Here is a 27,614-nt window from a genome sequence, read left to right as displayed (position 1 = left end):
TCATACTTTATAGATTGAAAAATGAGTGTGGAGTTGTAGGTATTGCTGTTCTGTTTGATAATGTATTGAAGAGATAAGTAATGTTTTTATTTCTTCTCTTAAGATAAAATCAGTGGTTCTGGAAATAACTCTGATATGATGGAAAACAGCAAAGAAGAGGTAAAAAGAATTTCAAATATTTAAAAGATACTTATTAATTACTAATAACCAACTAGAATATATGTCATCAGATTACTTCTATTAATACGTTTGCATTTAAGTTTACTATTATATCCAAATATTATTATACTTAATTTTGGATAGTTGTCCATTTTTAGAAGGTATTTATTGATTTCGTTATTATTGTGGTTCACTTCAGCAGTATGCCTAAAGTTAGAAAACTGAGGGCTTGCTCACAGGTGCTCAAGATGGCTGTTATGGGCAAGATGCCACAGTTCTGGGATCTTGTAAAAGTAGATATGTTTCTTAAGCATTATTATAGGAGCCCATCCTTAGGTACTTCACGTGATACCAAGACCTACACTATAGTTTTGGGATTCTTTCCACCTAAGATCAAACATTTAATTCAGTGAAATATACTGATTATACTGGCAAAACGGGGATAAATTTAGTATTTCAAAGCAAGTTGTAGAATGTACTCTGTGCCATGTGTTAGAATAAAGAAAATGATATGTTTTTAGATCCTCAAAGCTCCCTACCTCTCTTGAGATCTGATTACTTCTACATCTTTGTTTTGTCTTTGTTGACTTGGGCCAAGATCATGATACAGCATGTATCTTTTCCCACCCCTTAAAATTCAACAGTAACAATTTAATAAAAACCCAGAAGATTACCTTAAATCAAGGAAACCTGAGATTAAATGAGAATTAGTTTTTGAATTTCCTTTTAGAAAAATATTTTAGGTATATAAATAATATCTCATTATATCACTATATCAGAGATGTTGGTGTAGGGAAGTAGTTGTAGGGATGTTTCTTTGAAAGTTTTACTCACCTTGTATTTATTTCTTACATTTAGGGAGCTAGCTCTTCAGAAAAATCCAAATCATCAGGAACGTCACGATCAAAGAGGTTGGTTGATGTTGAAAGGAAAAAAAATTATTTTCTTTTTCAGTTTGTTATATTTTCTTTTTCTAAGAATAATACTTTTTTCTAAGTTTACTTCAAATACTTTTCTAAGTAAACAGTTTTTTACAAGGATGCATATTAAAAGATAGGCAGTATAGTATAATGAATTCTCTTATATCCATCTCTTGGCTTCAACAGTTATTAATTCATTCCGACTTTGAATTTTAATGGAATTTTCCAGAGAGGATTGATTATGTACTAGTGACCCTTGCAATATATAGATCACTTCTTATAGATCATATGTGTGCTTTAAAAAAGAGGAAAAGGGGGAAGCGGGGAAATGAAATACTGATTGCCTCATCAGGCAGTTTGGATTTTTTTACGGTTATATGAAATTGCCTTGAATGAGGAGTGGTAGCCATCATAGTTATGAAGAAGATATAAGGAGATCAAAGATTGGTAAAAATACTTTTATGTATACAACTGTCAGTGAATTTTACGTAACGACTGAAACTACTTCCAAGTATACTTATAGTGCATAATATACTGTAGAGTATAGTTTTTATCAGAAGTTTGCAATTTATTCTATTGGATTTGTGTTGTTTCTAACTAGTGGGAATGTTTCTTAATAAACACAGCTTGCTTGTTATTAACTTATTCTCTAAAGTAGTGATTCTTAACTAGGAGTTCCCTTCCTGATCCCACAGTAGCTTTCTTAGAATGCACATGTCCTGATCCTACCCCTGACCTACTAATTGTAATGTTTAGTAATATAAAATAGAGATATATGCTTCCCCAGGTGATTGTGATGTGTATCCCTGCTTAAAAGCCACTGCTCTTTGGGTATTATTCCAATTGTCAGAAGTGTCCATAATTCTATGGACTTAATCTTTCATAGGAAACCTTCAATTGTAACGAAGTATGTGGAATCTGATGATGAAAAACCTTTGGATGAGACTATAAATGAAGATGCTTCTAATGAAAATTCAGAAAATGATATTACTATGCAAAGTTTGCCAAAAGGTAAGGTGTATTAATTTCTCATATGAAGTTAAAGTTGAAATGTGTTTTAAATATTACAAAACTGGAACTTGATAACTGTTAGCTGTGTGTAAAGGACCAACCTAATGCTTTAATCTTGATGGTCTGGAAATGTATTAGTATGGCAATGATAATATATGTTATTGAGGTTAAAAATTTAGAATATACAGTCAGCTTTGAAAAGAACAAAACTTATTTTCCCTTTCCATTGTGTTTTAGAAAAGGGATTTTAGTTTCAAATTATATTTGAATGTGGAAGTTGGTTTGAAAAATTTAATATATTAAGTTTTGGTTAAGTAAATTTTAATGTGCTTGCTTTATAGAAAAACAATGAATATTTTGAAAACTTTTTAAGAAAAACTTTTAAATTACGGTTTATTCTTACTGAATTCTTAAATTCCCTAAGACTCAAAGCTGAAGTTAATTATCAAAGACTTAGGTATATTTCTTGTAATTTCCTTAAAAAGCCTTGTCACATACCTCTCAACTTTTGTGATTTTAACCTTAAAACTTCATTAATTAGATTGGGACAAAAATGCCAAATGAAAATCTCGTACTTTTTATAGTCTAAGTCTGAGAGCAATATGATTATGTGATGAGAGAATGACAAGATTCTTGGTAATTTCACTGTGTTTCAGAGTCAAAAGTTTATAGACTTTTTTCTTTATTAAATAACATGTTTAAGGCTCTTCGCAAAATTTTTCAAATTCTTAGATTTATAGCAGTATTTACTAAATTTTGTTTTCTGTCTATACTTAGGTTTTTATGACACATCTTTTGAGTATGGGAATTTTTTTAAATGGTGGGTAGGAAGTTAAGTAATTGCTTGACTAGGACAAATTAGGAGTTAAAATCGATGATAAATGAAATGAAGAAAAGGAGTAAATGAGAAAAAGGAAAAGAGATAGAAGGAAAATTCATGGGCCTACTATTTACTTGGCTTTGCAAATCATCTTATAACGATTTTATGTAATGGTTTTGGTGGCCAAGGGCAGATAAAACTAACATGAGAGTCTTATGAGTCCCATAGGCAGTGCAGTGACTGACTTTGGATTGTTATATTGTTAGTGATTGTCAGTGGGAGTCCTTATGATGGCCACTGGGTGAGCTAAAAACTAGGAATTAAAATCTTTTAATGATATTGTGGAAGAAAGTGTGGGATGTTACTAACCTGAAGTAAGCATAATTCTCATCCACTAAACCAAAAATAGACCCATTCCATAAGGTTAAATTTGGATGATTATAATTATTATTAATAATACTATATTGAGTATGTATAGATACCAAACTCTTATAAAATTAACTCATTTAATCCTCAAAACAGTGCTGTAAGGTAGTTATTGTTTCTGCTTGTAGAGATGAAGGAACAAATTCAGAGCTCAAGGAACTTTTTCAGCTTTAAATTGAGAAGCTAAGATTTGAACCCAGGTCTGCTTGAATCCAAAGCTAGTGAGTGCTCTTTCCACTCTGCTGCTTTGCTTCCATTTAGAAGAGAATCTTCAGAAAGAATTCTATTTTTTTTTTGTTATAAATCTTTAGCTCTTTTCAAATTCAGGAGCTTCTCTGAGAGTATATACATGAAATGGTTGTTGTGAGTAAAGGTTTTTTTGTGGAGATTATGTAAATTCACCAGTTCATAAAAACTCAACTCTCTGTGTCCTCTTTCCCCCTTTTCTTAGACTCAGAAATTTATTTAACTAGATGCTACACTTTGCCAAAATCTGCTTGCTGAATAACATAGGCACATGGTTTAGGGAAACAGCCCCTGACAGCTGCCAGGTTTTACTTTCTTAATTATTGCCAATAATTCCCAATTACTAAGCCCAGCAATATAGATAAATGTGAGACTTTGGACCCTTTTTACTATACCCCTGCTTTATTTGCTCTTGGGAGATTATAATGAAAAAACAAATTGACAACCTCTCTCTTCAATTCACATGTTTTATACTTAAGAAAGTACATTCTTTCTAAAATATTTCCATAGAGACCAACAATTGATAATATTCTACATTTTATTGTTAGAGCACTTGAACTTAAGTACCTTAAACCTACCTCTATTTAAATCTTTAAGGACTTTGCAGGGTACTGAAACTCTGCCATACTAGTTGGGAAATGCCTCAGAGTAGGTATAGAATAGCAGAATTAACTTCTTACATTGTCCCCCCCACTATTCTTTTTCAAAACAATTTATAAAACAACCATTAAAAATCTTTGTCTCACTTTGTAAGTTATATAGCTGTCTAACCACTATGCTGTATATCTAAAACTAATATAATATTGAATGTCAACTATAATTGAAAAATAAAAAAAGAAAAAAATAGAAACCTCAAAAATATTTTTCTAAATTTATGATTTGGATTATGAGAATAGGGATATCCTTAAAAAAATTTTCCCTTCTGATCATTTTATTTTATAAACTCTTTATGGAACTTAGCATGGATGTTCATATTCAAAACATTTCATGATAGGCACTATAAAAATTCAGAACTGGTCTGAGACTTTCTTCTTTATTCACACATTTATGTTATAATCAGTTCATAATACCTCTCTCTCCCGTTTTTATGAATTATATTCTAACAAGTTATCCAATTGTTGACACCTGGCCCTTTTATTATTTCCCTGTTTTATTTACTCTTGAGAGGTCCTTATACAAGTATTGAAAGCTTGAAAGAAATAAAACTAGGTACCAGCAATGTTGGCTTTATCTGAACTGAAGTCTTGTACTTCACTTGCACATTTAATATGTGTAATGGTTTTTTAAATGAAATATTTCTAGGTACAGTGATTGTACAACCAGAGCCAGTGCTGAATGAAGACAAAGATGATTTTAAAGGGCCTGAATTTAGAAGCAGAAGTAAAATGAAAACTGAAAATCTCAAAAAACGCGGAGGTAAATACAAGTGGAAATGAAAACATGAGTTTAAATTGCTGTTTATGACCATATTGGAAAATCTGATGTGCTTACTAAAAATACCTCCACTTTTCTGCCCATTGTTTATTAAAAGCACTACTTAAAAATAACTTCTGTTTCTCTCTGAGCTCTGAAGCAGAAAAGGTTAAACACCATTTATCAAAACACCTTTGCCTTCAGTGGCTATTAAGTTATTTAAAGAAGCTTAGCATTTCCTTCTTGCATATGTTAATTATATAATGCCTATATGCCAGAATACCATGTATTCCCTCACTCCAAAGGAATTTCAGATTCGGACAATATCTTACCCATGGCCTTCAGGTAACTTTATACATATCTTAAACATTGTTTCACAGAGCGATGGACATCTTCATTAGTGTTACCTAGGCTGCTGGTTAAAAGTTCAAGTTCCTTGACTCCACTCCTCACAAATTAGAATTTCTGGGGATAATGTCAAAAACACGCCCCAATTTTTTCTCATGCACATTAAAGTTGCAGACCTATTGATCTAAGGATAGCAATGCAGAGATGAGTAGGAAAGAGAAGGAAGCTAGAGCTAGTAACCTTCTCTCTCTCTCTATCTGTCTGAGCTTCCTCTCGCTTTGTCTGTCTACTCTTACTTAAACACACAACCGTCTTTCTAATCATCTTTAGAAAGTTAGCATAAGGAGGATTCATTTGGAAATTTATGACAATGGATATGTGTCCCACTTGTTTGTGATTTTTAAATAGTGCCTGTATGTATTTTTGGGCAGATTAACAGAGCCAGAATCTGTGACCGTAAAAGGAATGAATCTCTAAAAGACAGAATATGACACTAAATTTCTAAGTAGAGGTGTAATGGAAGTATGTCTGCTTAATATTTGTCATGTTAATTGTGAAATTATAGTATAGTTCTTATATTGATGAAATAGTGTGTAGATTTTTATTTTAGTGCTATATGATTATCTTGATGGAACTAGTAAAATATATCTGTATGTATAAAATACATATTATCAGTTTTCAGGTTAAATCATTAGGTTTTCATAGAAAATCAATGAAACGTTGTTTAGTCTTTTGTTTTCAAGGGGGTGCTCTACCCCTTTCAAGCATAAGAAGATATATTAAGAATCTAGTTCATAGGAGGGAAATTGTCATTGCAGCAACAGAGCGTACTACCATAGCTAAATAGTATTCTTAAAACAAAAGAATCAGCAAGTAGAAAGTGATGGTAAGGACCAGTAGCAAGTGTACCCTGCCCCCCGCCCCAATCTTGTGTCCTGTATGGAAGAGAGATAATTGTATACAGCATTGTGTCAAAATTATCTGAATGGTGTCTTCTAGGGGATGAGGAGGACTCTGGAGCTGTGTCTGAAATGTGGATGAGGGCTGAAAAGGGAATAAAAAAAAACCCCAAAGTTGTTGGGGAAGGTGTTCCTAGTGCCACTTTGCTATGCTGCTCATATTTGGTCTGAGCTGATATGTTTCTGGAACATTTTATTGAGTGTTCTGTGCAAGAATGATTATATGGTGCTTAAGGGAATATGTATGTTTATAGCCGTACAGTAGTACTTAAATCTTTCATGTCTTAATGATTTAAACTGTCAGAAATCACACAGGAAATTTAACTATGTTTATTTATATACACATGTATGACTAAACTAGTGATCCGAGGTACTGACTTGCTAGTTAATATTCAGACCTCTAAGGGAAATTAGTTCTAAAATTGAAGCCTAATTTAGGAAACTCAAGAAGGTAAACTTTATATATAAAATATTCTTATATTGATTTGAAAGAAAATTAAACTAAAAAATATAGCTATATTGACCATTCTAGGAGCCACTATTTTTTAAATACCATAGCTTATTTTGACATCCTTTCCCCAGTTTAATTGTTAGAAGATATATTTTATACCTGATTTTTCTATATGGCACAATAATTTCATTCTTGTTAAAACTATTAAAATATATTGAGCTCAGAAATAAAGATGCCTCTTTTATATTTACACAATGTATTATAATCATTAAGATATTTCATAACTAAAAATAAAAATTTAAAACAGACATATAAAGTAAAGGAACATTTCTGCATTTTACAGTATTTGCTTCAAATCTCAAATAAAATATTGATACAGTCCTAGTCTTATCTATTTCCCTTTTCTCTTACCCCTCAAGTAATGATAATCTTGAAGTTTATATGCATGTGCGTGTGTGTCATTTCCAGGCACGTTTTTATATTTTTTCTATATTCATAAAGCATTTATTTTTCATTTCAACATATAGAAAATAGTATCATGTGTATGTCTTTTCACAACATTTTTCATTCACATTGTTTGTGAAATGTATCCATGTCAGTAAATATGTTAGGCTTTTTTATTTTTCACTGATCTACCGAATTCTGTTGTATGGGTAAACCACTATCCATTTCCCAAATGTTAACTTATTTCCAATTTTTTGTTTTCAAATTTTTCTAATTTCCTAGTTAGTGTTGTGATGAATATCCTCTATGTAATTTCTTGTGTACATGTGGGAGAAATTCTCTAAAATATCACCTAGTTTTGTTTACTTCTTGAGTGACGTGCAAAAAGCACATGGAAGATACTTAATAAAAATTATCTAACATTGGACGAACTTTTAAGCTCTAGCTTTTATTTATCTTGTTAATTTATCTGAGCGCACACTGTGTATTTGTTTCTGTAAAACAAATATAGAATATATGAATATTCAAGATCAGATGAAAGACTAATGCAGGACAATATAACTTAAAATATAGTATTAGCAGCTTTCATAGTAAAGTCTTCAAATTCCCTATATTTTCTGGAAAGTATGATAGTACCCTTATACCTTGGATAAACTTTTTTAACCTGCAAATAGAAATATTCGTAATAATGTTTGGGTTAATGGTGCTTTGGACCTTAAAATTAAGCAAACACAAAATAGAAAATTAAAAGGCAAGAAATGTATGTATTGTTTTGTCTTTTATTTAGGGATAGAGATAGGGTTGTTTTGTTTTTGTTTGTTTGGTTTTAGTTGTCTCCCTTTTGTGAATGCAGCCATTTTCACTGGCCTCTTTTGAATCATAACCTGTCATCTTATGTGGCTTAAGATCTTGGTTGCACATCAGGATCATCCTTAAAACTTGAAAAAAAAAATGTCTAGGCGATTCTCATTCAGTGGTTTAGGGGTGGAAATGGCTCTCTATTTTTAAGAAATTCATTGGATGATTCTAATGTTCAGCTCAGATTCTGAAGCACTTCCCTAAGCAGAACTAGGGATGAGAGTGAGGCAGGAGAGGTTACCTCTTAATCCGTTGTGTAGATTATCTTCAATCCGTTTTCCTGCAGACACTGAGGAATGGGACTATGCCTCTTTCCCGCAACCATTTTGAGGTTTTGCTGCCAAAATAGATATACCTGCAAGCCTTATTTGGGAAGAGTAGAAAGTCCTGATATAGCGTGGACAGTGGAACAAGCGTAGAGAGAAGGCAGTTTAATGGGGATTATGGGTAGTATTGACGTAAATCTTAGGAACAAATTAGTAATATAAAATTACAGGTTTTCACATATATATTAAAAGGATCTGTGCAGAAAGTTCCATTTTGAGAATAAAACCTTTATGGCATACCTAACAAGTATAGGGTTGCAAAACAATCTGTTTCATGTATGTCAGTTAAGAACTAATACTGAATTTATTTGCAAAGCAATAGCAAAATGAAAAAAGAGCCGTTGGCATCTATTTTTAGAACTTCTTTTATGGAGTCTTTTCATGTTATACCAAGTTGTTCTGAGAAACAGGGTTTACATTTATAAAAGGAAATAAGTTAGAATTTGTATTTCTGGAATTTGCCAAGGTTGTCATCATTTTAGTAAGTTCATAAAATTATTAATCTTTTTACTTGGGTCCAAAATGTCATTTTTTAAGGATTATGAGGTATTTCCAATATGAAAGTTGCCAAACAACTAATGTAAATATCTTTTTGTATGTATGTGTATATATGTGAATAATGGTCAATCCTTTCTCCTAGAAGATGGGCTTCATGGGATTGTGAGCTGCACAGCTTGTGGACAACAGGTCAATCATTTTCAGAAAGATTCCATTTATAGACATCCTTCACTGCAAGTACTTATTTGTAAGGTATGTAATGATCTGTTGATAATTCAGTCCACAAATAATTTAATGCTTACCATGTATCAGACTTTTGGTACACAGTGTCAGAATTTTGGTGCACAGTGATGAAGAAGATGGAAATGGTTTCTGCCCTTGGATTGCTTATATTATAGTGGGGAAGACATATAAAAAGCCCAAGTAGTGCCGTGATAGTAGTGATATTGTATACTACAGGAACACACAGGAAATCTGTAATTTAAAGTTGGCTTTGTAATGGAGATGAAATAAACTGGTATCTGAAATATAAATAGGAGTTAGCCTGGTGAAGTGGAATTGGTTCAGCATATTCTAGGCAGAGGCAATGTGTTCAAAGGCTGGTGGTAGGTGAGGGAGAGTGTGGTGTGCTGGAAATTTTAAAGAATGTATGTTTAATAACTGTCCCTCTTATGTACCCTAATTACCCAAATCTAAACTCTGTGGAGCACAGTTTTGACATAAAACTTGGAGATAATAGAGTTGAAAATGTTTAATATGTATCAAAGATAGTTTTAATAGTTTATGTACACTTTTTTATTAGTTATGCCTTGAAATTTATTTTAAATAGCTATAATATCAATGATATGGTTTTCTCAACTCATATTAGTGCTAACATTAATCCTCTGTTAGTTTAATTTGCAAGAAAATACTTCCTTGAAATACAGGGTCAGACTAGACTTTCCTCAGAGTTCTAGTTCTAGATCTTTTATTGTATTCATTTCTGATAGATACAGACCTACTTAATTTGTGTCCCTCCTTTCCTTGAATTCAGTTTAGCCAGGGACCTATCTAGGGTACATGTTGTAGCCTCTAGTTTTAAATTGTGACAGCTGAATTTCATATTGCTGAATTTGTAATGCACATTTCTATTCTCTTATATATCTTTTTTTTTCCTCAAGAGACAGTCTAGCTCATTTTAATAAATAGTTTTTACCTGTGGGCATGGAACCTTCCATTTATCCAGTACCAGTAAAAAGGAATTTATAATCAGACTTGGATTTGAGTACTAGTTTGGCCTCTTGCTAGTTGTGTGACTTTAGATTTATTTTCATATTGATGAACCAGAGCCTTTACTCTCACATTGGGCATAATACCTCAGACCTTGTATAGTAGATATTTTGAGATTTAAAGATAATGTAGGTTAATGTAAGATGGTGTTGCTTAGCTATACACATGGTAGTTGGTTATTTATATATGATGACTGTTTATTAAGTAGCAACAACATCTAATACATTTTTATGTAGAGCTTTAGTAGCTAGTCATATGAGATCATAAATTTGCTTTATCAGAATCTTTTATAAATATATAAGGAATAGTGTACTTGATAATATGGAAATCTGTTCCAAGGAATTATTTCTTGAGCTATTTGTAGAAAGTATTAGTATTGAAAAGTTCAGTGCTTTTGCTTTGATTGTCTAAAATACACATGTACACACACACTCCCTTTACTTTTTTAGGACTTAAAAAATCAAGTTTTCATCTTTTATGGATACTACCAATTTTGAATAAAATTTCCTCTTCCCCTTTTCTTTTAATAGAATTGCTTTAAATATTATATGAGTGATGATATTAGCCGTGACTCAGATGGAATGGATGAACAATGTAGGTAGGTAATTCATCAAGATGAATTCAAATTCAGTGTTGGCTACTTTTTTGGCGGGGGAATTCTTACATAATCTATTATTAGATCCATTGTTTGTAGTGCCATTGATGTCTTTAATGGAAGACTGTTCTTTTCCACAAAACTATAGTTTTATGTCTGTTTTAAGTTTCTAATAAAGAATAAGCAGGTAAGCTAAATTGCTTTACTATTAATATTGCTGGCAGGAAAATATGAATTGCTTTAATATTAAAAAGATTTAAAACGAGTTTCATTTGGGATAATATTTTAATCTTTAAATAATTTCAGATGGTGTGCAGAAGGTGGAAACTTGATTTGTTGTGACTTTTGCCATAATGCCTTCTGCAAGAAATGTATTCTGCGCAACCTTGGCCGAAAGGAGCTGTCTACGATAATGGATGAAAACAATCAATGGTATTGCTACATTTGTCACCCGGAGCCTTTGTTGGACTTGGTTACTGCATGTAACAGCGTATTTGAAAATTTAGAACAGTTGTTGCAACAAAATAAGAAGAAGATAAAAGTTGACAATGAAAAGAGTAATAAAATATGTGACCATACACCCAGATTTTCTCCAAAGAAAAATAGTTCAAATTGTAATGGAGAAGAAAAGAAATTAGATGATTCATATTCTGGTTCTGTAACCTACTCGTATTCAGCACTAATTGTACCCAAAGAGTTGATTAAGAAGGCAAAAAAACTGATTGAGACAACAGCGAACATGAACTCCAGTTACGTTAAGTTTTTGAAGCAGGCAACAGATAATTCAGAAATCAATTCGGCTACAAAGTTACGTCAGCTTAAGGCTTTTAAATCTGTGTTGGCTGATATTAGGAAAGCTCATCTTGCATTAGAAGAAGATTTGAATTCAGAGATCCAAGGTTTAGATGCTGTAAACAAAGAGAAAAATACCAAAGAGCAAAAAGTCATAGATGCTAAGTCTGAAACAAAAGTACGAAAAGGAGAAAAACCCTTTGCTTTGGAAAGGAAGGATATTTCAAAATCAGAAGCTAAATTGTCAGGAAAGCGGGTAGATAGCGAGCACATGGATCAGAGTATTCCAGTAGAGGAACAAAGAACGAATAAAAGTACCAGTGGTGAACATAAGAAATCTGATAAAAAGGAAGAACCTCAGTATGAACCTGCTAACACTTCTGAAGACTTAGACATGGATATTGTGTCTGTTCCTTCTTCAGTTCCAGAAGACATTTTTGAGAATCTCGAGGCTGCTATGGAAGTTCAGAGTTCAGCTGATCATCAGGGTGATGGCAGCAGTGAAATTGAGCAAGAACTGGAGAGTTCTTCTGTAAAATTAAATAATACTTCAAAAGACAACAGAGGAGGTATTAAGTCAAAAACTACAGCTAAAGTAACAAAAGAATTGTATGTTAAACTCACTCCTGTCTCCCTTTCTAATTCCCCAATTAAAGGTGCTGATTGTCAGGAAGTTCCACAAGATAAAGATGGCTATAAAAGTTCTGGTCTGAGCCCCAAGCCAGAGAACTGTGAACTTGGACAGGAAAGAAATGATAATGAGCATTTGGTTGAATGTGAAGTTCTGTTACCTGCAGAAGAATCTGATCTTCGAAGATCCCCACGTGTAAAGACTACACCCTTAAGGCGACAGACAGAAACCAACCCCGCTACATCTAATTCAGATGAAGAAAGTAATGAAACAGTTAAGGAGAAACAAAAACCATCGGGTCCAATGAGAAAAAAAGATAAGCGGAATTCTTCTGACAGTGCTATAGATAATCCTAAACCTAATAAATTGCCTAAATCTAAACAGTCAGAGATTGTGGATCAGAATTCAGATTCCGATGAAATGCTAGCAATCCTCAAAGAGGTGTCCAGGATGAGTCACAGTTCTTCTTCAGATACTGATATTAATGAAACTCATACAAATCATGAGAAGGCTTTGTATGATTTAAAGACTCAAACAGGGAAAGATGATAAAGGAAAAAGGAAAAGAAAAAGTTCTACTTCTGGCTCAGATTTTGATATTAAAAAAGGCAAATCAGCTAAAAGGTTTATAATGCCTAAAAAGAAACGACAAAACCAGTCCGAATCTTCCAATTATGACTCGGAATTAGAAAAAGAGATAAAGAGCATGAGTAAAATTGGGGTTGCCAGAACAACCAAAAAAGGAGTTCCAAATAGAGACGATTATGATTCTTCCGAAGATGAAAAACACAGCAAAAAAAGAATGGGTAATCAAGGACAGAAAAGTTTGAAGACTGCTCAAGAACGGTCATCTGATGATGCTGAAAGGAAACAAGAAAGAGAGAACTTCTCTTCAGCAGAAAGCACAGTTGGTAAAGACAAGACCTTCTTAGAATTAAGTGATAGACACGTTAAGAAGCAGCAGCCAGGTGTTTCTTTTGTTGGTGTTGATAAGCCTTCTTCTGGGAAAGAGGAGAGTTTTAGTTCTCCAGAAGACAAAAAGTTTGCTGAAACTAAAGAAAAGAGTAAGCATCTGAAAACCAAAGTGTATAAGAAAGTACAGGGTAGCTTATCTGATGTTGCTGATAAGTTCTCAAAGAAAGGGCACAGTGATGACTCCTCTGAGGATGATAAAAAGCAGAGCAAAAAGGGAACTGAAGAAAAAGAAAAGAAAACTACAGACTTGAAAAAAGTAATTAAGATGGAACAGCAGTATGAATCATCTGATGGCACAGAGAAATTTCCTGAGGGAGGAGAAATTTGTCATTTTCCTAAAGACATAAAGCAAAATAAGAAAGACACAACTGATGGAGAAAAGAAAAGTAAAAAAATAAAAGATAAAACTTGTAAGAAGAAGGATGAATTATCTGATAATGCTGACAAGTTACAAGGGAAAAGAGATAGTTGTGATTCTTCAGAAGAAAAAAGGAGTAAGAATGTACCATCTGGTAGAGAGAAGAAAAGGTGCAACTTACCTGAAAAAAGTTCAAGGAAGAGACAAGATTGTTCATCATCTGATATGGAGAAATATTCCATGAAAGAAGATGGTCATGATTCTTCTGATAAGAGAGTGAAAAGAATAGAAATGAGGGAAAGACGAAATTTAAATTCAAAGCGAAGTAACAAGGGAGTACGGAGTGGCTCCTCATCTTCAGATGCTGAGGAAAGTTCTGAAGATAATAAAAAGCTGAAGAAACAAAGAACTTCAACTAAAAAGAAGGCAGGCAATGTCAAGGAGAAAATGAGAAACTCCCTAAGAACAAGCACTAAAAGGAAGCAAGCTGACATCACTTCCTCATCTTCTGATATAGGAGATGATGATCAGAATTCTGTAGGCGAAGGGAGCAGTGATGAGCAGAAAATTAAGCCTGTGACGGAAAATTTAGTGCTGTCTTCACATACTGGATTTTGTCAGTCTTCAGGTATGCAAAAATAAATTTAAAATGTGTAATTTGTACTTATTCCCTCTTTAATAACTACATTATTTAATTTTCCTGAAGCTAGTCAAATACAGGATTACTGTTTAGGAAAAGACAATTTAAAAAGTCTTTAGAGATTAACTAGAAAGCCTTTCTCGATTTATTTTTATGCCATCATTGGAAGGTATTTCATTGTTAGTATTCTGTGTCAGGTATACCAGGCTTGTTGAGTAATTAACAAAATTTCTTTATCAATATTTAGTGCTTTTTCTTTGAAGTAATGAACAGTAGTTTATGAAGGAAAATCAAACTGGTACCAGTAGTTTATTTAATGGAGATGAGTGCTTAGTACTCGTATAAAATGATTTGTGACAGTTTTCAGTGCTTTGCCATGCATATGATTTTTTAAATTGGACAGAATAACTTTGTGTCCCATTAAATCCTCCGAGAATTAAATTTACGTCATTGAAACCCTTTGCTGATGCTCATCATTTTTTTTCTAATGACATGAACCAGATATTTCTGTCCTCAATACTAACAAAGGAAGAAAGCCGAAAAGTAGTTCTATTACCCTATCATGAGATAGAGCACTAGAATAATTAAGGTTTGTTTGGGTCAATAGTCAGTGATACTCCAAACCACCCCCCAATTGTGAAAATTTTATTATTGCAATTTAAAAAAAAAAATCAGTTGTACAATAAATGTAATCTTGTCACTCATTGTCTTTTTTTTTAAGTCAATCAAACCTGTCAGCTAACCGGGGACACTTGAAATTTGTCAAAAGTTTTATAAAGTAGATTTCACTTATAGCTGTGTTTCTGGCAGAGGCAGAATGTTTAAAAATTTCCTTTCATTCCTTATGTTAGCATTTTCCATTTATCCCAATCAGATTTTAGAGAAATTAATTTAAATCCTGTTTTTAAATAAAATTTTAAATTCCTTTTATGGAGCACTGATCTAATCAGTTGATTTGAAAACCAAGTGTGATATGCATGGTGTTACAATTTAATGTTCCTCTGTATCACATGCCTAGATGCAGTTCTGCTTGTATAGCTATTATCACTACAGGTCTGCAGTCCCTGAAATTCTTGAGCCTAACGTGTTTCAGATTTTTCAACTGTTTGGTTTTCAGAAAGATAATGCAGAGTAGTTAACTGTATATTATATAATAGCTCCCTTAGGGCCTGAGGAAAAACCCCCATAATCAGCCACATTAGTATTTCTGCAGCAAAACATGAACATTCACATTTAGAAGAGTAAATAGTTCTGATTAGGTCTTGCTGCTAAATGAATTTTGGGACCACCTTATATAACTTTTATGTTTGAGAGCTTTTTGGATTTCAGAATCGTGGACTTGCATTCAAAACATGATTGAATAGTTAACTTTGATATCAAATCAGTGTTTTTGTTCAGTTTAGATGAGAAAATTTATTAATGATTAGAGTATAAGAATAATAAATTATAATTAGTTACATTGAATATTCTCATTAGCAAATTCTAGGCTATTAAACTAATCTTAAACTTTGGAAAACTGGTTTCCATGATTAAACAGCTTCCTTAGTGAAATTAACATGTTTGATTTCAAATACTAATTTGCATTTCCCAAAATCTCACTTAATTTAATACATATGAAGATACCTATGACATACTTCTCATGTTGGGACTATTAATACGTAGTGTAATGAGTAATATGTATTCATCAGATCTTAACAAGAGATGACAATATAGGAAATATTTCCCAATAATTCCTTAACCCAGCACTAGTCTAGGTCATTGTGTTCCATCTTAACTTATGTAACTATATTCTGAAGGACCAGTGTGCTGATGTTGAGTATATTTTGAGAAGCCTTGAGAATTCAGTACTTAAGCAGATACTCATTTCTTGACTGTTTGGTGGGACAAGTCTGTTCCAATTTTGTTTACCCTGGATATTGCTTGGGACTGATTGCTTTAGATAAAAAAAGAAGATACATTTGCTAGGGAGTTAACACTTCTAAAAATTGGACTTTGTCAATAGAAATATTTATGGAGATAAAATGAAGGGCATTGAAAAGAAGCACTATGTAAAAAATACTGTTTTTAAAGATAAGTTTGGGTGTAAGCCAAAGATAAGTGGCATTCCTTAAGAATTTGCTTGAAGCATGCTAAATTTATTTAGTCCCTTAATATGTCCAACTTATTTTAGGTGACAGTTTTTATGAGCCTTTGAAAAGCCTCCCCTGCTCTCATGAATTTAGAGAATTCCAATTTATTCAGCAATAGTTGGGTATCCTATTACATGGTACAGCATATTCTTCGAAATTGGGGCTTGGGAATGGCATGAACAACCAAGGTTAACAACATGGTCCTAGGAAATTACAGTCTAATGAGCAAGATAGACATAGATAAATCATTTTAAAAAGAATACCAGAAGAAAGATATAAAAGTAAAATAGGGCTGTGTGAGAAATACTGAGTGAACCATTTAATCTAAATATTGGAGGAAGACTTAAACGAATAGGTAGCATTCAAACTGAATTTTGAAGTTTGGATCAAATTTTGAAAGGTGTAGAAAAGAGGAACAACAGTAATATTACCACTAATATTTCATTTGAAGATTGGTCTTGTTTGAATGAGTTATTTATTGTGAGTTTGCTAGGATAGTGTGAGGTTTATTTTTGCCTTTCTATATTTAGGATATTTCTGTCTCGAATTTCTATCTGTCTACATTCTTTATGGATTTTTCCTCCAAATATTTTATTACGAAAAAAATTTAAATGTACTGAAAAGTTTTTTCCATTAACATTGCACTGTGTTCGCTTTATCACATATCTGTCTATATATCCTATCTATCCATCAGTGTAACTAACTTATTTTTGCCTTTTTAACTATTTTGAAATAATTATAAATTTGCAGGAAGTTGCACCAAAAAAATGTACAGGGAGATCTTGGATACCCTTCATTCAGTTTCTCCTAATGGTAATATCTTGCATAACTATCATAAAGTGTCAACCAGGAACAGAAGATTTATACAGATTTAATCAGCTTAATATGCATTCATTTGTGTGTGTGTATTGTATGTATTAGTATAGATTTATGCAATTGTATCATTTGTAGTTTTGTAAACCACCACTGACAACCAAGATATTGAACTGTTCCATTACCACAAGTTTCCCTTATGCTACATCTTATGCACACCCCCTTACTTATCCTCATTCTTAACCCCTAGCAACTGTTAATTCAATCTGATTTTTATCCGTTATTTTGTTAAAAGATGGAATCATGAAGTATGTAACCTTTTGAGGTTGGCTTTTTTCACTCAGTGTAATGCTCTTGAAATTTTGGATGCATTTCAAAATAATTGGTAAACATTAACATACTTCTCCCTAATTACTTCAGCATATGTAGTATTATTAATAAGAGTTCAGTATTTAAGTTTGTTTTTGAGGTGTAGTTTACATACAATGAAATGTACAAATTTTAATTTCTTTAGAATTTTAATCAAAGGATAGAAATGTAGCTTTTTATAAGGAAATAAGTTTTATTGTACTTGAATATATATGTGTAATTTTACTCATGAATACAATACAAATTCAAGTATATTTTGAAATTACTTGATACTACCAAAATATTGATAACAATTTTGTTATTTTTCGATGATACAGGATAAATTATACATGTTAACTTTAAACTTAAAAATGGATCATTACAAAGCTTATTTCAGCAATAAATTTACGATAATGTGATGGCAAATGATAAAGACTTGTTACCAGAAGGATGAGCTTTAAAACCCTTGTGCTCTCGGAAGGAACTTTGAAATATATAAGATCCAACTTATTTATCATTTAACTGCTGGCACTTCTTAAATTCCCCATTGTTCTTTCCTTATCAATTCTTCTTAATCATGTTTTAGAATCTAGAGTACACTTAAGAACCCTGTAGTTGTTTTTAAAGTTTTTGGCTTTCCAGGTTTATTTTATATTGTTTTACTTGTATAGATAATTTAAAGCTAAATTTTAAGTGTACCTTTTTTTTTCCTCAAGGAGATGAAGCCTTATCTAAATCAGTGCCTGTCACAGTGGATGATGATGATGATGACAATGATCCTGAGAATAGGTATGATTCCATCTGTAAGGACTTAACAGATTATAACACATCCTAGGTATGGGCACAAACAACAGAAACGGAACCACAAGCTGGTTGTAAAAACCAGGAGTGTCTGCCTTAGAAAGACTCGCTCACAATCTTCCTGCAAGTTTGAAAGGAAGGCCAGAAAATGAGCTAAAACTCAGAAACCTTAAGAGAAAGTAAATATAAATATTAGCACACCTAGCATAGGATATGTTATAGAAATATAGCACTGTCAATTTTATGTTTTCACATAAACTGATAATTTTTGAGAATAATTTTGACAGATTATTTAATCGATGAAGGTAAATCATATCTCAGTAATTTGATGACAACAAACATCTCTCTCCTTAATATTGGATTATTGTTTTAAGTTGCCATTCAGTATGGTGGTCCTATTTATTAAATCCTGTTCAAAGTGAAAAAAAGGAGATTGCTCAGATATATAAGTTTAAGAGATCACTTTCAAAATTAGTGTCAATTTAAGGTGTCCAAACTAATACAGATTTTAACCATTTTTCAGATAAAAAGTAGACAATATGATAGTGTTAACTTTAATAAGATTTACACAATAGTTTTAAATGTAAATAGTGTAGCCTGTACAGATTTATTTAACTAAGGGATGGCTGGGAGTAGAAAAAAAATACTAAGGAACACCTATATCTCAGCAATGAAAAATAAAAAAAAAAACAAAACAAAGATATTGAAGAATATAATATAATGTTTTTATATATATTTTAATCCTTTCTTGGACTATAGTATACCACACAATCATAATCTTCAACCAAGTGTAGTGTTTTGGGTGGAATTTTGGAATAATGGAGATAAGTGTATCTTACTTCTATCTTTTCTAACAACTGTCTGAAATCTTGGACAGTGACTTTACTCTTTGCCAAGACTTTCTGATCTCTAAAATAGAAGGACTGAGGTGAAGAGGGATAAGAAGTTCAAACTTCAGGTATAAAACAAGTCATGGGGATGTGGTGTACTACATAAGGATGTAGTCAGTAATATTGTGATATTGTTGCACAGTGTCAGATGGTTGCTGGATTTAGTCATGGTGATCACTTCTTTATAGGTATATAAAGGTTGAATGACTATGGTGTATACCTGAAACTAATACAATATTCTGTGTTAGCTATATTTTAATAAAAAAATTTATTAAAAAATTTAATAAAATGGTAATAGTAAAAGTAAGTAAACAAACAAACAAAATGAAAGGGTTGGATGAAATTTTCTCTGATTAATTCTATCACCAGACGTCTAAGACATGATGGTTTTACTAAGGAGCACTATATTAACCATCCATTTATTCCTAACAGTAAACTCTAATATTAAGAAAATATGTCATTTTTGTGTCATGATTTCATAAGGAATTAACTTTGAGTTAGTAAATGCTGTGGAGACAGCTGTTACTCTAGCTTAGGTTTACATCTTGCTGGTGCTGGTAGGTTTTTCTGTTTCAAAGATCAGTGTTCTCATAATTGACAGGAGAATGTTTTTATTAAGTTGAATGAACAATTTTATTTTGCACATTTGAATAGTGCTTAATCATGGATACAAAGATTCATATGCTGCTGACATGTAATTTAGTTTTTGATTAAATATATAAATTATGTTATGAGGTCCAGAATGGAATGGTACATTTAATTCATCAGGAATTTTATATAGTACATGGTCTCAGCGAGATTATGATAGCATTTAAAAATTTAAAAACTGCTTTCATTCCTTTTTACTTCTTTATGTTGCTGTTTGTTTTCCTGTAAAATATGAGGCCTAAAATGTTATTAAAAGGCTAATAATGTTTAAAACATACTATATCCTAATTAAGTTAATTTCATAGTTAGCTACAAAATGAGAGTGTCATTATTAAGGTGTGATAATTTTTTATTTGTGTTAGAGCTCATCAAAATATAAACATTATTTTGATCTTTTAAGTTACTTTGTCACATCTCTCTATAACTGGCAAGTATTTTATTGGAGGGTATCCTAGTTCCATCTTGTGTTTGTGATTAAAATATACAACCCTGTTGAATACTTTTGAGAAGAATTAAATTTTAGCTGGAGCATGTTTTTCTTTATACTCAGTTTAATGTGCTTTAATAAAATATACCATTAATAACTTGTTTCATATCCAAAGAGGTTACCTAATACCCATAGGTTGTCTAATGATGGGGATACAAATATCTTCTTGAAAATTTTGTGTAGGCAATGTATTTGAGCATGTTTGAGTATGCACTAAGCAGCTTTTAGAAATTCGTTTGCAGGTTGTGATTAAGTCTTGGAATTATTTTACCAATTTCACATTTTTGAGTAGGATGTACTTTGGTAGATAGCATATTGTAATTGTGTGTAAATTTGTACACAATTGTGTAATTGTATATAAATTGTGTATAAATTTCATATGATTGGGTTTTTAGCAGTATTGTAATTTATTTTCAGTGTTGATGTTATGGAAAGGTAAATAATGGATTCATACAAATGCTTAATTAATTGGATGCAATAAATTTCTGTAAAACTTTTTTCTCGTTCAAGCATTTAATTTTAATTATGATGTATCTTTTCATGAGAGTTGAAAGAATTTGTTAGAATTAAGATAAACAGGCTAGTTTGTAGCCAAAGAAGTTTTGATAGTTCTGAAATTGAGGCAATCAATACTTTATAATTTCGAAATACTTATGAATACTTATATATATATAAACTATATGCTTATATATTTGTTTGAAAGCTTTGCAACAGATTTCACTGTTATTTTTTCTGTTTTAAAACTAGAATTGCTTTTGAAGTCATTAAAAAGATTTAACTGTGTCCTGAATATTTTAGTAGGTGTGAATAAATAAGTTCCTGTTATTTTAGCATACTGTTTGTAATATCATTCATATTTGAAAGTACATGTATGCTATTGTGAGATAGAGGGATCTAATTTGTAAATTAATTCTATATAATTGCATTTATTTAATAAACAATGACAATATATAGGTTGGTTGACAGTTTTAACTTTTATTACTTTTTTTGGTCGAGCTCTTTGGAAAAAGTATAAATAGTAGACTAACTTTATTATTGAAGTTTCTATAACTGAGAAATCACTTCATATTTTATAGCATAGATTCTGTGTACTTTTTGAAAGAGAGAATATAATAATACCAAACATTTTGTTAGGTTATTTACATTATACACAATTTTAAAGTCAGTTATTTGAATGTACCATTATGTTAACATTTCCTTTTGAATACCTATTAGTTTTGTTTTAAATTGGTTCTTTTCATTGAAAAGACATTTATCCACATAATTTTTAATTATGATTGTAATTCTATAATTAGGCTGGTATTGAAAACACATTATGATTCTTTATTGTTTTCAATATAAATTGAGATATTTTGACTGAACATTTTCTAATAATGTCCTATATTTTTTTAATGCCCACACTATCAATTAGCCTAGTAACAAGATGGTAGTATGTTCAAGTTTAACAGTATTAGTGTTGAGGATCATTAAACCAGGCTTGTCTTTAGAGATTGCATACTAAATGATCGCTGAAGAGTCTATTCCCCCTGAAAAAATTAGTTTTGGATTATTCTTTATTTGTATTTTTTACAGGGTGTGAAAAATATTTAAAACTGAGATTTTAAGAGACAAAAAAACAGATTGCTAGATTTTTTTTCTAAATAAACATTTTTTTAACCTCAATTTTGACTAAAAACTGAGATTTTTATATGGATAACCCTCCCTTGCCACATACATATATATTTACTTTATTGTTGAAGAATGCTTAATTGGGTCTATTAATACTCCATAGTTTTCCTCATAATTTCTCAGCAGGGCTAAATAATTTTTTTTTATAGAAGCAAAATTTGATGTGGAGGTTGCTTAAAGGAATTGCCCTTTATTAATAGAAGTTTACTTAATTATAGTGGGACTACACCATAGCTTTAAAATTTTGCAGTTATTTTGTAATTTGATAATACTTTGCTTTTCAAACTGGAAAATATGCAAATGATTGCTTTTTCCCTATTAGCTTGGTGTGGGTATTCTGATGAAGACTCTGTACTGTTAATCCAGCATATTTTGGGAACTGATTGATTCTTGGATTTTGTTCATACAGATGAAGATATTTACTGTTTGTTTATCTGATTTCAACAAAGATTTAATGGCACGCGTTTATCTCAGGTCTCTTCAACATATGACTTTCACCTGGTTTACATTTAAAACACTTTTCCAAATGTTCTTCTGTATGTGTCTTTATCTGTTTTCTATATAAATTAGCTAATTCTGGAATAGTATTTTTCTGTGAAAAATTTTTCTTTATGGTTGTCCTGTTTGGTTAGCAAAATTGCTTTGGTTCTTTATGTGCTTGAAAAACAAAGATAACTTTTTAAATGAAGCATTTCACTTGTTTTTATATTTCATTAAGGATTTTAAATGGCAGTTTTTAGGTAATTCTCAGGGTTTTTTTTTTGTCTTTATAGCACAGATAAGTATTTAGTCATTTAAGTATAATGCAGGTGTCCAACCAGTAGATAAGATCTGTTTGTAGATAACTAAACGGGTTGCAGTTGCCACCAGCTTTCTTTATGCTGGAATTCTCAGCAAGGAGAGAAATATGGTCAGTATTGGTGATCTCTCTGCCTTCCTTTCTTCTTCTGTGATATTGAGACTTTCAGAAAATGAGAAATCTCTCCTCTGCTCCCCCACAAAGAGTGTGGATTTTCTGTTAGCAAAAATAATTCATTTTTCTTCCTTCATATATGCCCCCCCTTTGTCTTTAACTTTGAAATTTAAAAATAAAAATGAGATGAGTAAGTCATTTTTACTTTTCAGGTATAAAAAATTAAACTAGTTCTTTAATATAATCAGATTTCCTAAATGTGTGTCAATGTTGTTAATAAATTATTTCTTATTAACATTTTCCCTAAAACTGGCTTAGATTTTTTCATAAAATCACAATATACATTTTATAATTTGATATAAATTGTTAATAAACTGTGGTTAATATACAGCTTTTATTTTACTATTCCTATGATTTTTTTGAAAAAAAATTATTTGGTACTAATTTTCCTGGTACTCTCACTGAAAAGAAAACATTGCTGTTTTTGTTAACTGCAAACATTTTGTAGGACATATGACTAAGAAAAATGTTTCAAAACATTGTTTAACTTTTTGATTTTCATCATTATCTCATGAATTCTACCATTTTTTGGGATACAGATTATTATGCCATAGTCATATTTTTTATAGAAAGTTTCATATTAAGATACTAATTTTGAACCAAAGAGTTCAAAAGTACTATTACAGATTTTGAAGATGAGAAATTCCATAGTAATTCTATAAAATGTTTAATTTTAATTTTTTATTCTTAATCCTGAAGTACATAACATTTGATGAAACAAAAGACTCACTCTATTAGATGAATATGTGTTCACCACTCTGTTCTCATGAAAAATATTCAACATTCTTTGGCTGTGGTCATTTGAATTGTTTTATGTATCAACTCATTAAATATATTGTTATGTTTTAGCACTACATATACTTAGACAGTTGTTTTGTATCTCTAAAGGGCATATATTTAATCCTGTAGTCTTATTCAGAATTCTGTTTTTTTTTTTAACTAATAATCCTTTTGTGATGTTGTGCACAAAATATAAAAACACAATTTTAAAAAGTTGTCACTTTTGTATAAGGACGCACAGTATTTTGACCTTCAAAAATGTATTTTTTATTTAGCAGTTTTCTTCAAATCTGTTTTCAGAACTTCTTAAAATATAAAACAGTAGATGCAGAATATATCTGAGATGTCCTATCAGTGCATTTTAGAGATGGAGCATACTGGACTAATGATGTTTAGAACACCCTTTTTTTATTTTTAATCTTTCAAAATCAAAGCTTGAATTCTTTCATTTCTAAATACATATATTGGAATCAGTGAAATACAGTTATCTTTAAGAATGTTACTATAGTATATTTGCCTAAGCATTCATTAGGACAGAGGTAGTGAATGAGTAGAGAGTATAGCACTGACACAGTAAAATTAATAGCAGATTGGTACTCAGAATCTTAGGTGCTACTTCTGGCTTTGCTACTAACTAGCTTTGTTCCTTTGGCCAAATCATTTCCCCTCTCTAGGCTTGTTTCCTCATTTGTAGAATGACAGAATTGGACTCTTAAGGCCTCTTCTTCTAGTTCTAACATTTTGTGTTGCTTTTCTAATGGCTGTTTCTCTAAAGCTCCCTTGTCAAGAGACCCTTGAATTTTGGATTTGCCTATCAGCAAGAGATGGTTTACTTTATTTTTCTGTTTGAGTGTTTAAACAACCGATATTACTTTTTTCCTTTCTAGATAGGATCGGAATTACTAAAGGCGGCTTCTCTCTCTCTCTGTCTCTCTGTCACACACACACACTCTGACACAGACACTCTCACATGTGCGCACACACTCTTATTGCTTGTCTTTGCATTGTTGGGCTCATTCCTTATTTTTGCTTTCTTTCAGTAGATGAAGGTGTAATAAGGCATTATCTTGGTATTCATTATGTGATTTAGAAGACTTAGCTTGTTTGGTTTTGGGATTCTATTATTATCTCATGCACTAGTTCTGATCATTGTTTGTGGGTTTTTTACCCTCCCTCCCATATTGTTTTGCTTTCTCCCCCTCTTCCTTCCCTCCCTTTCAGGAATGGAGGAGTGGCTCCATTACTTCAGGCTCTTCCCAGGAGGTTTTCTGCCACAGAGTGGCACAGCCTGTGCCTGTAATGCTGCTATAGAGTCGTGACTGCTTTTGGATGCTATACCTGCCCCAAGATGTAATATTGAGCATTGAGATTCCAGGAGCAGTACCTTGTTGTCTGGATGATTTTCTCAGAAATGTCCTGGAAAGCCTCAAGAAAGGAAACTTCAGAACAAACAATATCAACTAGGGATCATAACTATACATCCATCACATGCATACCAGCATGGGTCCAGCTGAGGCGCCCAAAATGATGCTTTGCCAGCCTGAGCTGGTTCTCAAGTGATAATGTCCTTAGAGTCCCTGTGGCCCATGACTCAAGAGTTAAGGTAGTGGAGTTTCCCTTAAAGCATCTCACAGCAGGCTTTTTAGATGGTATATAACTCACCTCAACATGTTTGCTGATTACTGAGGTTGAAGATCAGCCTCAGCCCTTAGATCCTTCCAATTAAGTTATAACTTCGAGGTACAGGTCATGTGATAGGCTGGGTTTATGATACAATGGGCCTTTGACATTGCAGTCTTGAGCCATTAGTTATAATTTATGCAAATTGTTAGAGGGCAAATCTGAAACATCTTAGGTAAAGCATAGGGATCTCTATAGTTCTCTATGTAACTATCAATTTGGAGAAAAATGACTATCCTTTGAAGTTTGTAATTTTTTTTCTGCTTCTAAAGTGACTTGATTGTTCTGTATGTTATGGTCTTAAAGAAGGTTGTTGATAAATTGTGTAATTCTTCAGTGTGTCTAATTCTTCAGTTTAATTCTTCAGATCTCATTTCATTTCCCATGATTTATTATTATGTGACTTATTTGTTGATATAAAATTGTATCTTATCTCATGTATATCATATTTCTTAGTTCATGACAATCTAGAACTTGAGTATGAATTAGGTAGTTTTACATATTTTGACCTCTTGTTTAGTAGACATATTCTTAGGAGCCTAGAGTTTGAAATAAGAAAAATTATGTAGTTTCTTACAATTAAAAATCGAGTCTTTATAGGTAATATGGCACTTAAGACTTTTGAACTTGTAAATACAAACTGAAATCAGGCGATTGAACTACTAGCCTTTAGAGTATATTAATAATTGTATTTTTTGTCTATTATTGTTCCACTACCCAAATGGTGATATAAGATCTTGTAACTGCAAGTGTACTATGTTTTTCTATTTGTAATTTAATATCCAACACTTTACATTGTGTGCGCACACATACGTACTCATGTGCATTTATTTATTTCATATTATTTCATAACAGTGGTTTTGCCTAAATTGGTTTGAGAAAATTTTTTCTTGTCCATGGGAAATGACAGTGATGTATGGTATGTATTAAAGATGATTTAGAGAATTTTTCCAGAAAGAGGCTTTTATTAAATTTAACAAATCACCTTTTATTCTGAAACTGTTTCCTAATTTGTGGAGGGTGTGTTGTAATAGTCCTTATTTTATGAAACGATGAAAATAAGTAATATTTGGGTTTAAATTTTTTTCTTTGCAAAATGAAAAGTTGGCAATTCTGTGTTAGTTTCCATTTTTAAGAAGTTTACTGTGTGCAATCCAAGTCAGCAAACCATGAAAGCAACTTTGGTAACTCAACTGCAGTAAGAATTAAACTAGAAGTGATCTAATCTCCACTTTATTGAAATGCAAATGAGGGCAGAAACCTTCAGAAATGCAAACTAATCTGTGGTTTCCTTTAGCAGTTGGTGACTCTCTGTGTTATGATCCCACTGTTAAGGGAGAGGGGAGCACCACAAGCCATGGAATAAACATTTGTAGAAGTGATTACCTATTTTTTGCTTCACTCTGTTTAGGTGCCATTGCCATATATCTTTGAATATAAATAGTAATGAATGTTCTACTTTTCAAATAAAATTAAGGCATTAACACATAAACATTTCCTAATATTGAATGAATGAATACTTGACTGAAATATGAGTGAGTGCATGTTAAGAAATATAAAGAGGAGTTTCAAATCCAAAAATAACAAAAGGTCATAATTCAAGCTGCAAGTTTTTGCCTGAGCTAGAGAATCAGTCAGATTGCAGAGGAGCTGTTTATCCTATAGAAATTAATTCATGGAAAACTGAGAATCATGCCACCTTTCTTTTGAACCTTTTTATAAGGCATTCCTTCGTTACTGTGATTTATGAATTTGTATTGAAAGGACACTCAGGTGTAAAACACCTTGTCTTGAACAAAAGTTGCATGATTGCTTTTATATTTTAAGATGTCTTCCTTTAGTGTAAACATGGAAATTTATTAGGAATACATTTTAACATAAGATGGTATTAATGAAAGAAGTGCTTATGCTTTTAGCAGTTGATTTTTCATTAGTAAGTTGGTCTTTGAGGAGCATCTTGAAAAATTTCTATACGAGTGTGGCTATTGCACTGTCTTCTTTTTGGGAAAGTGAAAACTCATTTAAGATATTTGTATTCTTTTATAGTATATGTAATTAATAGCACTTCTGTCCATTCTTTGCCCTAGCTTGAATAATATTAGGGCTTTCCGATTGCTTTAATATTTTGTATTTAGTGTATGCTTTTATTTGGTTAAAAGAATTTATGAAGCAAATTGAAATTTAAGGGGCAAACAATATTATCCCCAGTTCGAGGCACTGTTTCATAATAAAGTGGTTTATTATATACTGATTTTCTAA

At 31.8% G+C, this 27,614-nt stretch overlaps 1 protein-coding gene across 22 annotated transcripts in view; it reads left to right on the top strand.

The window, feature by feature from the left end:
• Positions 1 to 27,614, top strand: part of ATRX (ATRX chromatin remodeler) — a 246,852-nt gene that overhangs the window by 71,974 nt on the left and 147,264 nt on the right. For 11 of the 22 annotated variants that reach the window (XM_036226911.1, XM_036226907.1, XM_036226906.1 and 8 more), the window contains 8 exons: positions 104 to 159; positions 1,018 to 1,070; positions 1,966 to 2,090; positions 4,885 to 4,998; positions 9,022 to 9,131; positions 10,679 to 10,746; positions 11,050 to 14,126; positions 18,145 to 18,217. In XM_036226911.1, coding sequence (XP_036082804.1) covers positions 104 to 159; positions 1,018 to 1,070; positions 1,966 to 2,090; positions 4,885 to 4,998; positions 9,022 to 9,131; positions 10,679 to 10,746; positions 11,050 to 14,126; positions 18,145 to 18,217 — 3,676 coding nt within the window. The remainder of the gene's footprint in view (positions 1 to 103; positions 160 to 1,017; positions 1,071 to 1,965; positions 2,091 to 4,884; positions 4,999 to 9,021; positions 9,132 to 10,678; positions 10,747 to 11,049; positions 14,127 to 18,144; positions 18,218 to 27,614) is intronic. The other 11 variants (XM_036226893.1, XM_036226896.1, XM_036226910.1 and 8 more) reach the window with 5 other exon arrangements.

Source organism: Rousettus aegyptiacus, unplaced genomic scaffold (assembly GCF_014176215.1).
Source record: "Rousettus aegyptiacus isolate mRouAeg1 unplaced genomic scaffold, mRouAeg1.p scaffold_m13_p_9, whole genome shotgun sequence".
In the NCBI taxonomy this organism is placed as follows: domain Eukaryota; kingdom Metazoa; phylum Chordata; class Mammalia; order Chiroptera; family Pteropodidae; genus Rousettus; species Rousettus aegyptiacus.
This window is presented reverse-complemented; position numbering and strand designations above follow the sequence as displayed.